Genomic DNA, 15,090 nt, shown 5'->3' on the forward strand with positions numbered 1-15,090 from the left:
TTTACTTGTGCGTTCTCGTGTGCTCGTGAAACGAGACCGAGAAGGGACAAAGTCCCCGGATGCTGTTCTGGCCCCTCCCTCTTTACCCAGCATGCATCAGAGCAGACTTGTCCTTTCCCCAGACTGACAGCTGTCCCAGCATGCACTGCAGCAGCAGCTTCCAGGTTAGCGCTCACAGAGCTCAGAGTATTAAGTTAAAAGTTTACTTTTCTGTTGTTGCTGTTCAATAAAAGTACGTTTTAAGATAATTTGAGGTGAGAAATTTGTACTTTAAGCTTCCCTATATGGACCATTTACTGATTTAATGCGTAATAAAAAAAAAAAAAACGAAGTTGAGAGGACTGTGGCAACCAGCGGAGCTCAGAGGCTAACCGCAGCCTGGGCTAACGTTAACCCATCTACGGCGGCCGGGGCTGACGTCATTCCGTCTGCGGTGGCTAACGTTAGCCCGTCTGCAGTGCCTGGATCTAACGTAAGCCTGTCTGCAGCTGCTGAGGCTAACATTAGCACCGGCCTCGGCAACCAGGGCTAATGTTAGCTCGTCTGCACCGCCCGGATCTAACGAAAGCACATCTGCAGCAACCAGGGCTAACGTTAACCCATCTGCAGCGCCTGAGGCTAACGTTAGCCCGTCTGTGGCAGCTGGGGCTAAAGTTAGTCCGTCTGCAGCGTTCGGATCTAACGTAAGCCCGTCTGCAGCAGCCATGGCTAACGTCAGCCCTTCTGCAGCAGCCATGGCTAACGTCAGCCCGTCTGCAGCAGCCATGGCTAACGTCAGCCCGTCTGCAGCAGCCCTCTCTCTGCATAGCCGTGTGTGAAGTACCGCTGGCTCTGATGGAGGTTTGATTGTTTTATTTGGCAAAATGTTCATTTGATTTGAGTTTATCTGACTGTGTTCATTATTATTCCTGCACTAAATGAAAAAGTTGTATTTTATAATAATCTAGAGACTATTAATAACAGAAGGCTAAAATCAGCTCCAGACTAGCTTTGAATGTGGTGATGTCATCAGTACGCTGCTGTTCCAGTTGACCCAGATTAATTCTGCGTGCTCCAGTTCTCCCTGAGTCCAGACTTTCCTGTGTTCTTCTCAAAACAGACTTGGGGAGGACATGAGTCCGTACTCGTGTTCTTGTGAATTGAGAAACAGCCAGGTTGGACTCGTGTTCTCGCTAATAAAATAGGAAAGTATCGGTTGCAATTTGAACAGAAACATACTCTTAACATCATCACACAATCTCTTGAACTGAATTTCACCTCCTCTTATTAAGAGTCTCTAGATAATATATTGTTTCTTTTTGTCATATAGAGGGGAAAATGATTAAACCCAGTCAGATAAGTCAAATGTTTTTTCAAATAAAAGAAACATGTCATCATTGGAATGTGTGAAAAAATGAACAGTATAGTGTACCTGTGAGGTGTGCTGGATGTTTTGGCAGACTGATCACTCCATTATTCACTGGTAGTTTACTCACCTTTTAAAGAGTAAAATAGCAATCACTGTGATAATGATGATGATGACAGCCAGCACTGGACCCATGACCCACAACATCTCTGGATCCTCCTGAGCCTGCCTGGTGACTCCGCCGGCTTTCACCATGAAGGTGTCAGAGAACGGACTGGCAGCAAACGTCCTCTGCTGCAGAGAATCCAAGAGGAGCTTTACTTCAATAAAGGACATTTTATAAGACGGGAATGGAATAGCATCCTGTCTCAGCAAACCACAGATACATAATAAAGTAAAACTATTTAAATACCTTAACTAATTGTTTATTGGCTGGAAAAAAGTAACCAACTTAATGCCCAACATGGGCTTTAATAATAGTGTGGTTTGTGTTTTCTTTCTTTGGATGTTAGTAAGGTTAAATATTAAAGTGTGCCGGTTTTTCTTTCTGAATAAGGGTGAATAGTTAGAAGCTATTGTTCCATTCTTTATGCTGAGATGTAGGGAAAGGAAGGAGGTTTGAAAAGGAGTTTCCTCCCTAGTTTAGATAAGAGGAAAACATAGATAAACAGGTCCTTATTGTGTTTAAGATCCTCACATCCTGTCTCTGGTGTGAATGGAAAAAAGTTGTCTGAATTGTTTATCTAAACAAATTTATGTTCTTTGATGAAGTGTTTCTGTTGGGAAGACTCAATGTTCGTGTGTAAGAAGTCTTAATAATGCAAGGCTGGTCAGGACCTAGTCAGAGCTATACTGGGAGCTGTACGCAGCTGTCTCGTGTAGTTCTCCTCTGCAGAGTAAAATAAAACCTTTTCTTCCTTGCATATCAACTCTCGGTGCTCATTTTTACTCCACAATAGCCTTCGTTTCTAGTGTCCATTTAGACTGAAGATTTAGAAATAAAACAAGTTCAAAATAAAAAAGTGTTCAAATGTTATTTTTTTAATAAAAAAATACATTTGACTTTTTTTTTATATTTGCTAATAAGGCTGTAGATAAAGTCTATATTTGAATGTTTAGACATCAAATGTCCCTTATCCAGATCTAACTAAACTTAAATGAAACAATAATGTCCAAGTAAGCGTTGGTTGCTTTTAATTTCCCAAAAAAGGCTTCAGAGCTCAGTTAATCAGAAACAAGTAGGTTGACAAGAGGCCTGGAAACAAGGTGAGAAAGAAAAACTAGGCTTTCTATAAGCAGAGAAGGTAATACAATTTAAAATCCTCCTTCTCACATATAAAGCCTTAAATGGCCAAGCTCCATCTGATATCAGAGATCTGATTGTTCCTTATGTTCCTAACAGAGCACTTCGCTCTCAATCTGCAGGTTTACTAGTGGTTCCTAGAATTTCTAAAAGTAGAATGGGAGGCAGATCTTTTAGTTCTCAGGCTCCTCTCCTGTGGAACCAACTACCAGTTTTAGTCCGTGAGGCAGACACCCTGTCTACTTTTAAGGCTAGGCTTACAACTTTCCTTTTTGATAAAGCTTCTAGTTAGAGTGGCTCAGGTTATCCTGATCTATCTCTATAGTTCTGCTGCTATAGGCTTAGACTGCTGGAGGACATAGGGACCCCTTTTTCATCATTCTGCTTCATTCTATCTGTATTCTCCGACTCTGCAGAATCTGTTAGTTCTCTCTCTGTCTCTCTGAGTGCATGCTGGGGGTTTGGTGGTGGAGAGTGTGGCTGAGAGTTGGTGAGTCTTTTTTTCTTTCTAACTGTTTACTGTATGATTGTTTGTTAGTATGATTGTGGTTTTGTATCACTCCAAGTTACTATGCGTTTTGGTGCTTTGGGGGGTTGCTTTCTCTCTAAGCATGAGGTGAGGATAATGGCGCAGCCCAGCACTATGGTGGAGCAGGTGCTGCTGGCAGTAGAAGAACAGGTGGGACGTTGAAACATCTCATATGCCTCATGCTTGAATAAAGCGGTGGTTGGAATCTGGAATCTTTTAGTCAACTCATAGAAAGTGGACTAGTTTTCGATCATGAGTTTTTTCAGGTGTCCCCGCTGGCAGTCCCTTCGGTCCGGATCACCATGTCTGGTGCCCCCCTTTTATTTCCAATGAGGCTCTGGAGACAGAGCAGAGGCGTTTCGGAAGATTCGTGAGCGGTTTTCGGGTGGTGAGTCTGGGCTGTAAAGATGCCAAACTGAAACATGTTCAATCTCTGTGGATTATTAAGTGTTTATGTTCCTAGACTCTCCAACTCAAACGCTGGATGTTTCGTTCCATGTCAAACATGAGCAGGGATACTACATGATGTATGCTAGCTCTGGTAACATGAAGAGATTTGAGTGTGGAGATGTGGGCCACAAGCGGGTGGCATGTCCCCACAGACAAAGCGCGGCGGGCGCTTGGGCGGGGCACGCAGTGGAGCCCACAGTGGGGAGGGGAGCAGTGGACAGCCGGCGCTGCCAGAGGCTGCTCCTGGTGATAATACTAAGGGAGACGCTCTGTGGTCGGAGCTGACAGTGGCTCAGTGGTTGGGACTGAGGGTTGACAGACAGTGCTGTAGGTGAGGAGGAGGCTGTGGTCAGGACGGGGCAGAGAGCGGATGACCTGGGGAGGCCAGAACAGGATGCAGAGTGTGCTGCTGTGCAGGATGTACAGCTGCTGCAGGTCAACCCTGATAGTGAGCCAGATGATCAGATGGAATCCACTCGTTGCCATGGTGATATAGATGGTGATCTGATAGTTTCTCAATGGCAGACAGCTACTCTCAGAGAGTTGATTTGTATTCTCTGGAGGAAATTAATGGCTTCCTGGATGACAACTTTGGGAAAAAAATAAATGTAAAAGGTTATTTTTCTGATGTGGATAAATTTATTCAATCAGTCACTACTTTGCAGAGATTTGTTGGTAATGATTTACTGGACAGCAAGAAACGTTTTTGTCTTAAGAAGCACGTCACTGGTCTAAGGAAAACTCTTAAAACGAAAAAGGGAAAAATTTCAAAGATAATGAAACTTTAAAAAAACAGTAACATGATTGAACAACACTTGGTTTTTCAATTCTGTTGGTTTTCCCTACTGGTCTGTCACTATTCTCCTTACATGCAGGGTCTAAGAGTGGCCTTGTTAAACATAAATGGGGGTAGAGATGGAAAAAAGAGGGCTATATTAACAGATGTTATCACACAGAAAAGACTGGATGTAGTTTTCATACAAGAAACACACACTGAATTAAATAGTTAAATGTAACTGTTACATCCAGCACAGAGGTGGTGAAGGGCAGAATGCTTATGGTGAGAGCTGAAGTAGAGGGATTCAGCTTCATTTTCATTAATGCATATGCACCAAACCAAGGCTATGAGTGGGAAGAAACCTTTAAAATACTGAAGGAAGAACTAAATAATATTGGTACAGGAGAGTTTATTGTATTGGGTGGTGACTGGAACTGCTGCAGTGATTTTACATTAGATAGGACCGGAAAGGAGCCACATGTTCAGTCCTCCTCGTTTCTGTCTCATGTATTTAAAAACACTGATTTGGTTGATGTCTGGAGGATGAAACACCCTTCAGATAGGCAGTACAAAATATCAGATGGGAGAATAAGTGCAGCTAGACTGGACAGGTAGTAGTCTTAATGGAACTGTTTCTCTCTCCCACTGGAAAACCAAAATCTCTTTGGCATTTTAATGTTAAATTATTAAGATGATTTTCTTTCCCTGGCTCAGTGGTGGGAGGTAGGAAAAGCTCAGGTTAAGGTTTTTTGTCAGGAATATACAGCTAGTGTCACTACAAAAATCAAGAGAGCCGTGCAGGAGTTTGAGGACCAGATAAGGAACTTGGAAAATGCCTTAAAAGGGAATTAGTAAAATTATCTTTTACGATCAAAAAGACAGGAGTTTTACTCTTTCCTGCAGGAGAGAGCAAAAGGCTGTAGGCATGCAGTTCTTTCTTTGATGCCTAAGAAGGGAGATTTAAAGAACTGGAGACCAGTAGCTCTTTTATGTACGGACAATAAGATTCTCTCAAAGGTCTTGTTGGGGGAGGTTTTCTGTCTTGGGTAAAGCTGTTGTATCGAGATGCCTGTTGTGTGGTGAAGGTGGGTTGAGTGTTCCAGTGCCAGTTAGGAGAGGGATCAGACAAGGCTGCACCCATCTCAGGCCAGCTTTACAGCACTGCCACTGAGCCTCTCCTCTGTTGGTTGAAGAGCAGACTGCGAGGTCTCTCCCTGCCACAGCTGGTTCAGAAGCCCCCTGTTGTCGTTTCAGCATATGCTGATGATATGAATGTATTTATCTACAATGAGGGAGACGATAAAGAGCTACAAGAAAGTTTGTCCTTTCTACAGCTCAATGCCTGACAGACACTGAAGGTCACAAGGAATCAGGACTCTGGGCCAGGGATGTGGATCTACGAGGAGCCGCTGTTTTACAACAACTTCTTTAGAAACGCCTCATTTCCTTCTGCTACATTGAGAACTACATTTGCTGAGGCCGGCATTACTAAACTGGGCCACCTCACCAAAACATCCAGAGAGCACTTACTGGTGGGTTGTCCTCGGCTAGTTGGTCTTTTTAAAGTTTTGAAAGAATGGGTGGAAGCTTTGTGTAACGATCTTGGTTCTGTTGTTTTTCTCTACGTTTTCAGTTTCACGTTCATCCAGGTTTTTCCTTGTTTTCTATCATTATTGGTGTGTCTGGATTCATTTTAGTTTCTTAGGTTTTTCTTTGTCCGTCCTTTGTTGCCCCCTTGTGTTTTCTTTTCCCTTGGCACCCCCATCAGCTCTACTCACACCTGCTCCTTATCAGCTCGTTAGTCCTTCCTTTGTTCAGTCAGCCATAAATACACTCCCTCTGCAGTCCCTTTGAGCTGGTTCCTCATCTTACTTCATCCTACCCTGGCTCCTCATTATTGTTTTCCCCTGATGTCTCCATGGTTCTGGTTTGTGTTTAATTCTTATGTTGGTTTTTGGGATTCCTGTTTTGATTAACATTTCAAAGATCTCACCCCGGCCTCTCAGCTTCTGCTTTTGGGTCCTCACAAAAACCTTAAAACCAAACCTTGACACTTTGGGGGAGGTTTTCTCTGTCCCTCTGTTTGTTTTTGGACCCAGATACACAGTATGGAGAAAACTGACATTCGTTTTAGTAAATGTTTTGTGTGGGGTGGCTAAACTAGCAATTTGGAGGACCAGGAAGAATCAGATGCTGGGTCAGGTTTGGACAGATGTGCTGCAGAGCCTGAAAGGTCCGGTTGCAGCTGGTCTGAGAGTGGAGCATGCTTTCTACACACTGACTAGTAATCTGAAACCTTTTAGGGCTCTGTGGGGATCAGACATGTTTTATGTTCAGTAGAGGAAGATGGTTCACTGGTTCTTTAACTTATCTGTATGTGTTTGTGCGGTAATGGTTGTTTTTTGTTGTGATGGTGGAAACAGTCTGTTTTTCTGATGTGAAGTAAATAAAAGACGTGAAAGGTCTCTCTCTCTCTTTATATATATATATATATATATATATATATATATATATATATATATATATATATATATATATACTTCTGTCAATCCTCTCTTAACCTGCACTTTGTGTGACACATGCTAATGTTCATATGTTATGTTTATATCAGAGAGCTGTAGCTGTTCACTATATGTGGGAACGTTTGGTTTTTTTGGGGCTCAGGAGGCTGGGGCTCCTTTTCTTTGAGGCAAATTTTGAAGGGCTTATAAACGAGGAAGATACTTACAGAGTCGTGATCTGTGAGGTCGGCCAAAACAAAGCAACGCAGCTGCTGCTGGACGGGAAGAGGCCTATTTTGGTAGCCGTTGTATTTCTTATCGTCACCTAGAATAAAAATATCTGGCAGAACGTCCATCTTAGCAGCAACAAAGGGCTGGAGAAGACCCTGGTTCTGGGTCTGCTCTTCACCAGGTTCCAGGATCTGCCAAAAATGCAAAAAGGTTTTTACATAACGTGGTGAAAGACGTTTAAACGTAATCAACTGAAAAAAATAAACTTTCTGAAGGTTAGGGATGATGAATCTTATTCTGCCAAACACATTTTCTTCAACGTCTTCCTTCGCGGTTACAGGAATTAGCTGGAGCCGTAGAAAAACAAAATCCTGATGGATAAGACATCCTAATACAGACCCGTCCATCCAACACAGTCTGGGCTAAACTCTCCTGAACTTTGGAGACGCCTCAACTTTCCAAAATAAAGATCAAAATAAATCACAGGTCTGGCAAAGTTAGGGAATGAGTTTCCAGCTTAATGATTTGGTTTCTGATCATTTCATGCGTTTGCTGTTGTATAAATCAAGCCAACAAGAAGCTAATGGTGACCTCATAATAGCCCATGCGGACATGTCTTGTTGTTTAGAAATCTAATTTATCTAATTTTAGGACAATAGATTTAAACAATAATATGTTTATGTGTGTCCTGCTATGCTCATTCCATTTGATCGGTAAAATATGACCCAAAGAGTCCCTCTAAATTGAGTCCACTCATGTCCTTTGCAGCAGCAGACATTCAAAATGGCCCTTCCCAGTCAAACGCCAGCGCATTTCCCTGCAACTCCCAGCAAAATCCCCTCCAACTTCCAGCCAATGGCCTTCTCCTGGTTATGCATGTTTTTTACTCTGACTCCACCCTTTCATTGAACTACAGGGTCTGACCAGGAGATGGCGCTACTCTTTAGATCTTAATGTCCACAAATAATGACAGAAAGAATATTTTAGTTCAAAGATTGATGTTTAAAAAGGAATTGTAGGGGACCAGCCAAGGAAAGTGGGGAATATTGAATGGATACTACTGCAGCTATTTCCATTTATATGGTTTTTATCATTTGGACATAAAAAAGAACGACAGACTGATCATCCTACCTCATCTAGGTCTATGTCCTCAGGGTTTCTCCATTGCTTCAGAGACAGAAGAGTTTCAGGGACTACCACTATGTAGAACCACCTACAAAAGACAAAACCATTCAGAAGCTTTACCTGTGAGTGGCGGGATAGCGGTTAGGGCATAGGGCTTTAAATAAAAGCATAGGGTTAAATTCAAAGGGAGGTGGTTGGAGAATAATTGGACTCATTGTTCATAGAAATTAGCTTTCAGACAGGTTCTCATTTGGACCTGCTGGAAAATAACTTCATGTTAACAGCATAAAATCATAAGATTGTAGAAAATCGAATCTAAACGCTTCAGGATCCTAACCCTGACTTCACACCTCAGTCACTCTTCTGCAGCGGTTCAGTGTGTTTTCACCTTCATTAAAGTGTTTAGTGTTTATTCACCCAGAATAGTGAACAATCACAATGGTCCTTTTTTCACCACTAAACAGGGAAGCTAAGCAGGCATCAATCATACGTTATTCCGGGTTATACATCCCATTATTAACCTGCAGATCTATTAACCTTTGGATCTATTAACTGTTGATCTATTAACCCGTAGATCTATTAACCTTTGAATCTATTAACTGTTGATCTATTAACCCGTAGATCTATTAACCTTTGAATCTATTAACTGTTGATCTATTAACCCGTAGATCTATTAACTGTAGATTTATTAACCTGTAGATCTATTAACCTTTACATCTACTAACCTGTAGATCTATTAACTGTAGATCTGTTAACCCGTAGATCTATTAACCTTTGGATCTATTAACTGTAGATCTATTAACCTTTGGATCTATTAACGTAGATCTATTAACCCGTAGATCTATTAACTGTAGATTTATTAACCTGTAGATCTATTAACTGTAGATCTATTAACCTTTGAATCTATTAACTGTAGATCTATTAACCTTTGGATCTATTAACCTGTAGATCTATTAACCTTTACATCTACTAACCTTTAGATCTATTAACTGTAGATCTATTAACCTGTAGATCTATTAACCTTTAGATCTATTAACTGTAGATCTATTAAGCCGTAGATCTAATAACTGTAGATTTATTAACTTGTAGATCTATTAACTGTAGATCTATTAACCCGTAGATCTATTAACTGTAGATTTATTAACCTGTAGATCTATTAACCTTTACATCTACTAACCTTTAGATCTATTAACTGTAGATCTATTAAGCCATAGATCTATTTACTGTAGATTTATTAACCTGTAGATCTATTAACTGTAGATCTTTTAACCTTTACATCTACTAACCTTTAGATCTATTAACTGTAGATCTATTAAGCCATAGATCTATTTACTGTAGATTTATTAACCCGTAGATCTATTAACTGTAGATCTAATAACCCGTAGATCTATTAACTGTAGATCTATTAACCTGTAGATCTATAAACCTTTATGAATGAAAAAACGTAACAGATGGATTAATAATGAAATAAGTTGCATTATGATGCAACAAATTGAACTTCTTGTCTCATAAATTGTTTATTTTCTATTCAGAAACACAAACATCAATAGATGGAAAACATAATATAAAAAAATGTTGCTGTAATAAAATCCAGCATTAAAACCCAAACAGAGGCGTTCCGCTCTCAGCTGCATTTCCTCTCAGCCTACTTTAACTAATGAGGCAGCTAGTAGAGTTTGGTGAACTATATAGCAACCTGTAGATCTGTTAACCTTTAGATCATCAATATGGTGTGCAGGAGTTGAAACAAACATTCATTATGGTTTCCAAAGCTGTAAACATCTGTATAATAAATCACCTTAAAAGATAAAAGTAAAAATTTCTGTGAATGAAATTGTGCGTCTCGGCCTGCAGCGGGTTTCAGCGCGGCGCCAGGCAGGCAGGCAGGCAGGTAGCTGCTGTAAACAAAGCGGCGGGTGTGTCTCTGGCCATGGAGGCCAAAGGGGAAAAAAGGAAGATAGCTGATGAGAAGAAAGGATTCAAAGAATGGAGGGAATAATTTTCTTTCATTACCAATGAGGAAGGATTGCCTGCATGTTTGCTTTGGAAAGAGAAAATGTCAAATAATGAAGTCATTAGGAAAGGGATTTCCAGGGACGGCTGCTGAATATGCAGCCCACCACCAAGCTGGGAGGGAGAGAAAAAGGGCAGAACTTCTGGAGGAATTAGAGGAGAGCAAGGATAGATCTAAGTAGTGGATTGCATCTCCAAACTCCACTGCTGCTGCTAGTTTGGTTGCAAGCATAGAAAACCATTCATAGATCCAACAGGTAGCGCTCTGATGCAGGGATGAGAACTTTTTTTAATTTTTTCCCCCAAATCCTCAAAACAAAGATAAGACCAAGGAATGTTGGTGATGGAGGATGTGGGATTTCAGGGTTAGAGAGCTCTGCTCTGATGATGTCACTTCCTGCTTGGTTCCTCATGACTCCATCAGCTCCTCCCAACAGAAACACGTCCACCATAGACAGATTCCTTTATCCTGTTTCTATCATTTCATCAATGCAGCAGAATCTAATCCACGCGGTGAAGCGGCGCTTGATGGGAGCGTTCACTGCTCCTCCTTCACCTCCTGCTATTATGGAATTTAAACTTAAAGCACCAAATATGGTTCAGCAGGAGGACCAACTCTGCCATATATAAAAATAAATACAGAAATGAATAAATGCTCAATAAATAGATAAGCATACAATTAATTGCCACCAAAAATACAATAAACAAATAAACGTAAGTAGATATTAAATTATACAGTGAGACATAAATGTATATAACTCTTTTAATTAGCTTCTTTATTTATTTGCCTTTGTAATATTTACCTTATTTATTTTTTTGTCCTTTATGATCTTCAACTTTATTTTTTAATTACTTATATTTTTAAGTATTTATTTATGTGCATGTTATAATATTTTTATTCTTCCTTTGTATTTTTTTACCCAGGTTATTTCTTCACCGCCATTCATTTCTGTCGTTTTTATATTTCTGTCTGCGTTTCTGACTCACTATGCAAATGAGGAGGGGGCGTGTCCTAGAGGGTCAACTTCTGTCCAGTACGGCTCTTTGAGCAGTTTGGGTTGCCGATCCCTGATATATAATGTATACAGACATATGCGGCTTTTTTAAATAGAGAATAAGAGAATAGAAATTAAATTGATTGTTATGGTAACAGCTCTGTTTGATCTAATCGGATCTAATCAGAACTTCATGACTGTTGGCTAAGGGATGGAGCAACAGGATGTTGACTTTACCACCACATACATTTATTCATCTGTAATAAAAAAAAAAAAACAGCTGAAGCAGAGCAGCACGGGCATTTTATTAACTTTATGGGATTTTTTTCAGCAAACGAATAAATCACTTATTTCCTTTCTTCGGTTTTCCTGCAGACAAACAGCACAGACCTTACAATGGCTTCCGTCGGGGCCGCTGGCAGACCCACCGTCACCCTGTCTTCATCCACGTTTGGCTGATATGGAGTTGGTTTCTCTGCCAACATATCTGGGGCAGTTCGGACGGAGAGCCGCTGCTCCGGGCCTCCATCTCCGCTGCCATGGCTCAGCATGAAGGAATATTCTGTATCTGGCTGCAGCTGTGTGATCAGCTTCCTCTTCAGCTCACCCTGGACCTCCACCTCATGATGCCGATACTGAATCTGGAAAGCAGATCATTTCCCACTCAGCAATGTTCAAAACCAAAGGAAAAAGAATACCTTACAGGCTTCTTAACACTATCATCAACTGGTTAATCATATTTTATTTATAAAGCAAACCTGGTTACCAGGATGTTAAGGGGTTAGTCCATGTCTGGGCCAGTCCTGACTAATTAAGTTTTTTCACTTCCTGTTTTATTTTGTATTCATTTCCTGTCTCATTTTAGGCCACTTGCCTTCCTGAATTCCTCCCTGCAATCAGGACCTGCCACACCTTAATGTGATTCACCTGGAGTTTGTGACCCTCCTGTGATTGTTGGCCTTTTTGTTTCTCAGTCATGCTGCTTCCCTTTGCCAGTTCGTCTTTGTCCTTTGAGTCGAGCGTTCCAGCCCTTTTGGATTTGAAATTAGCTTTTTAGCAATTTTTATGAATTTGTTTGTTTGTGGACCTTTTACTACATCTGTCTTTGGTACTTCTGCTTACTTTGGATTTTTGGTGTTTGACCCCAGTATATAAAAAGAATCTTGAACTTTACTGCACTGTGTCGTGTCTTGCATTTGAGTCTCTATTCCTGAGCCATATGGCAGACTATGCTTGTCCAGTATGCACCAGAAAGAAACATGGACACCAGCCTCCTGCCAGACTCCTTCAGCTCGTACCCGTTCCCAACAAGCCCTGCTCCCTTATCTCTCCAGAGCACCACCTTCCTGAGATATGAGCACCATTCTCACCATTATTAATTGTGTTCTTAAATATAATGCAATGTAAATGTAACCATCTTGGTTCTGTTGTTTTTCTTTAAGTTTTCAGTTTCAAGTTCAGCCAGGTTTTTCTTTTTTTTTTTAGTTTTATTGGTGTGTCTGGAGTCATTTAAGTTGCTTAGGTTTTTCTGTCTGCTCTCTGCTGCCCCCTTGTGTTCTTTTCCCTTGGCTTCCTCGTCAGCTCTAATCACACCTGCTCCCTATCAGCTCTACCTTTGTTCAGTCAGCCATAAATACACTCCCTCTGCAGTCCCTCTTTGCTGGTTCCTGGTCTTACCTTTTCTCACCCTGGCTCCTTGATGGTTTTCCCCTGATGTCATGGTTCTGGTTTGTGTTTGATTTTTAAGTTGGATTTTTGGATACCTGTTTTTGTTGCCTGATCTCTCATTAAACCCTCCAAGAACTCACCTCTGCCTCTCAGCTTCTGCTTTTAGGTCCAAACAAAAACCTTAAAACCAAATCTTGACAGTAAATCCCTCTATTACTCCAGATTGGGGAAATTCACCCTCTGTATTTTAACCCATCCTCTTGTGGAGCAGTGGGCTGCTATTGTGTGGCACCCAGGGGCAGTGTGGGGTTAAGGGTCTTGCACAGGGACCCAGAGTGGCAGTCTGTGGGGATCGAACCGGGTACTTGCAACCTTCTCAGAGCACAGAGCACTGCTCTAACCACTATTCCATCCCTTTGAAGAAGCTCCATCCACCTCCAGTCTTCATGGCATTTCTCAGGACATCCTTTCAGACAGAGGACCATTATTCATCTCGCTGCTATGAAGACCGCTCTTTAATGCTCTTTCATTGCAAAAGTCTCTTTAACATCCAGTTAACCCCTCAATCCAGCAACCGAATGGCCAAACTGAAAGGATCAATCAGGAACTAAAATCAGCCCTCTGTTGTCTCACATCCAACTGATTGGAGAAAGTTTCTACCCTTCTTTGAATACAGATGTAACGCTCACATCTCTGATGCCACAGCTTTGTCTCCCTTTAAAGAGACGACTGTTTGATTGCAAACAGTCTGCAAGGATTGTGATGTCATCGGCCGTAATTAAAAATAATTCCATCTTAAAACGATAGTTTAACTTTTCTGAAAAATGGTGAAATATATTTATTTTTATGGAGACTGCCATTCATTAAGCCCCTTGGGGGGTTTTCGGCAGTTGTCCATCACATTTTCTTTTTTTAGTAAAACATTCTGCTTTTGTTATGAAAAAAAAAGTAGGTTAGATCATTTGGATTCAAGTCGGAGCTTAATGGTGGGATAGTTGACCTCTGGGTGACCTACAAAATTATCTTTAATATCTCTGAAACAACAGCAGCACATGTGATCTTTATTGTTTTATTCATTTTTATAAATGACCATTTTAAATGAACAAACCTGCACTAATGAGGCAATAACCCTTCAGTCAGTTTTTTCACGTCGGTGAGGTGTCAGATTCACGCAGCTGAAGCTCCGCCTATCTGATGATGCGGTCCAGGGAGTAAACCCTGTGCATCTGAAATGCAGAGTGATGAAGTACCTGCTGGAAAAATCCCAGCACTCATGGCGTCCTTTATGAATGCACCATAAAGCAGCCAGTGAATTAGGCAAGGTGGAGTGTTGCTACACCAGTATTCATACCGGTACCTCATGGTCAGAGATATTCAATCCAATATTATAAGACATGTAGCTGCTCAATAGTGTTGGGTTCAAATGTCGATGATGCAATCAGAAGTACTCCTCTGAAGACACACCCCTCTGGCGGAGTTTAGAAAGCAAGTACTTCCTGTTTGACTTCCTGTTGCTGGCAGTTCGCAGTTGCTAACGGCTAGACTCTAAACGGTTCCCAGCTAAAGGCTATGCTAAGGTAGCAACCAAATCCCTCTGGAGAGGTCTGTGCTCTCTGGACCGAGTCAGACTACCATTCCTGCGATTCAGAAGGAGTTGATCAATAGGTTTTTCTTTTTTTTTTTCATGTAATTTCCTGTCAAGGTCTCGCTATCTGTTGGCGTTTCACAATAAAAGCACAGGTGAACCTTAACATCACGGACTGCTGCTAAATTGTTCTCTATGACTTTAGAATCTCCTTGGGGAGACCATCAGTTTCTGGAAAAAAAGATCCACTTTGGTTCATCCAGATGCAGCTCTGATTCAGCAGAACTTCCTTGTAAAAAAAGGTTTTAGTCTAATTAGGCCCGAGCAGCAAAGCGCTGCGAAGGCCTATTGTATTTCGAAAGTTTCTTATTATTATTATTATTATTATTATTATTATTATTATTATTATTTTTCTTTTCTCACTTCAAACGCATTTTACGGGGACTTCGCATATTCAAAAACTCAGGAAAACGTGGCAGTAAATTCTCCCCCGAGTGAAATAGCCGGTCTGTAATGGAATCCAAAATGGCCGCTCCCAAATTACGGCACAGCGCCCTCTAACGTGAA

At 41.1% G+C, this 15,090-nt stretch overlaps 1 protein-coding gene across 1 annotated transcript in view; it reads right to left on the reverse strand.

Annotated features, from left to right (window-relative positions):
* The window catches only part of LOC107098440 (receptor-type tyrosine-protein phosphatase F-like), an 87,487-nt gene that overhangs the window by 27,673 nt on the left and 44,724 nt on the right, over positions 1–15,090 (reverse strand). Inside the window, exons 12-15 of the mRNA XM_015396138.1 lie at positions 11,661–11,911; positions 8,269–8,350; positions 7,134–7,328; positions 1,476–1,639 (exon numbers count right to left, since the gene is read on the reverse strand). Of these exons, the coding sequence (XP_015251624.1) occupies positions 1,476–1,639; positions 7,134–7,328; positions 8,269–8,350; positions 11,661–11,911 (692 nt within the window). The remainder of the gene's footprint in view (positions 1–1,475; positions 1,640–7,133; positions 7,329–8,268; positions 8,351–11,660; positions 11,912–15,090) is intronic.

Source organism: Cyprinodon variegatus, unplaced genomic scaffold (genome assembly GCF_000732505.1).
Source record: "Cyprinodon variegatus isolate N-32 unplaced genomic scaffold, C_variegatus-1.0 Scaffold777, whole genome shotgun sequence".
NCBI classification, from domain to species: domain Eukaryota; kingdom Metazoa; phylum Chordata; class Actinopteri; order Cyprinodontiformes; family Cyprinodontidae; genus Cyprinodon; species Cyprinodon variegatus.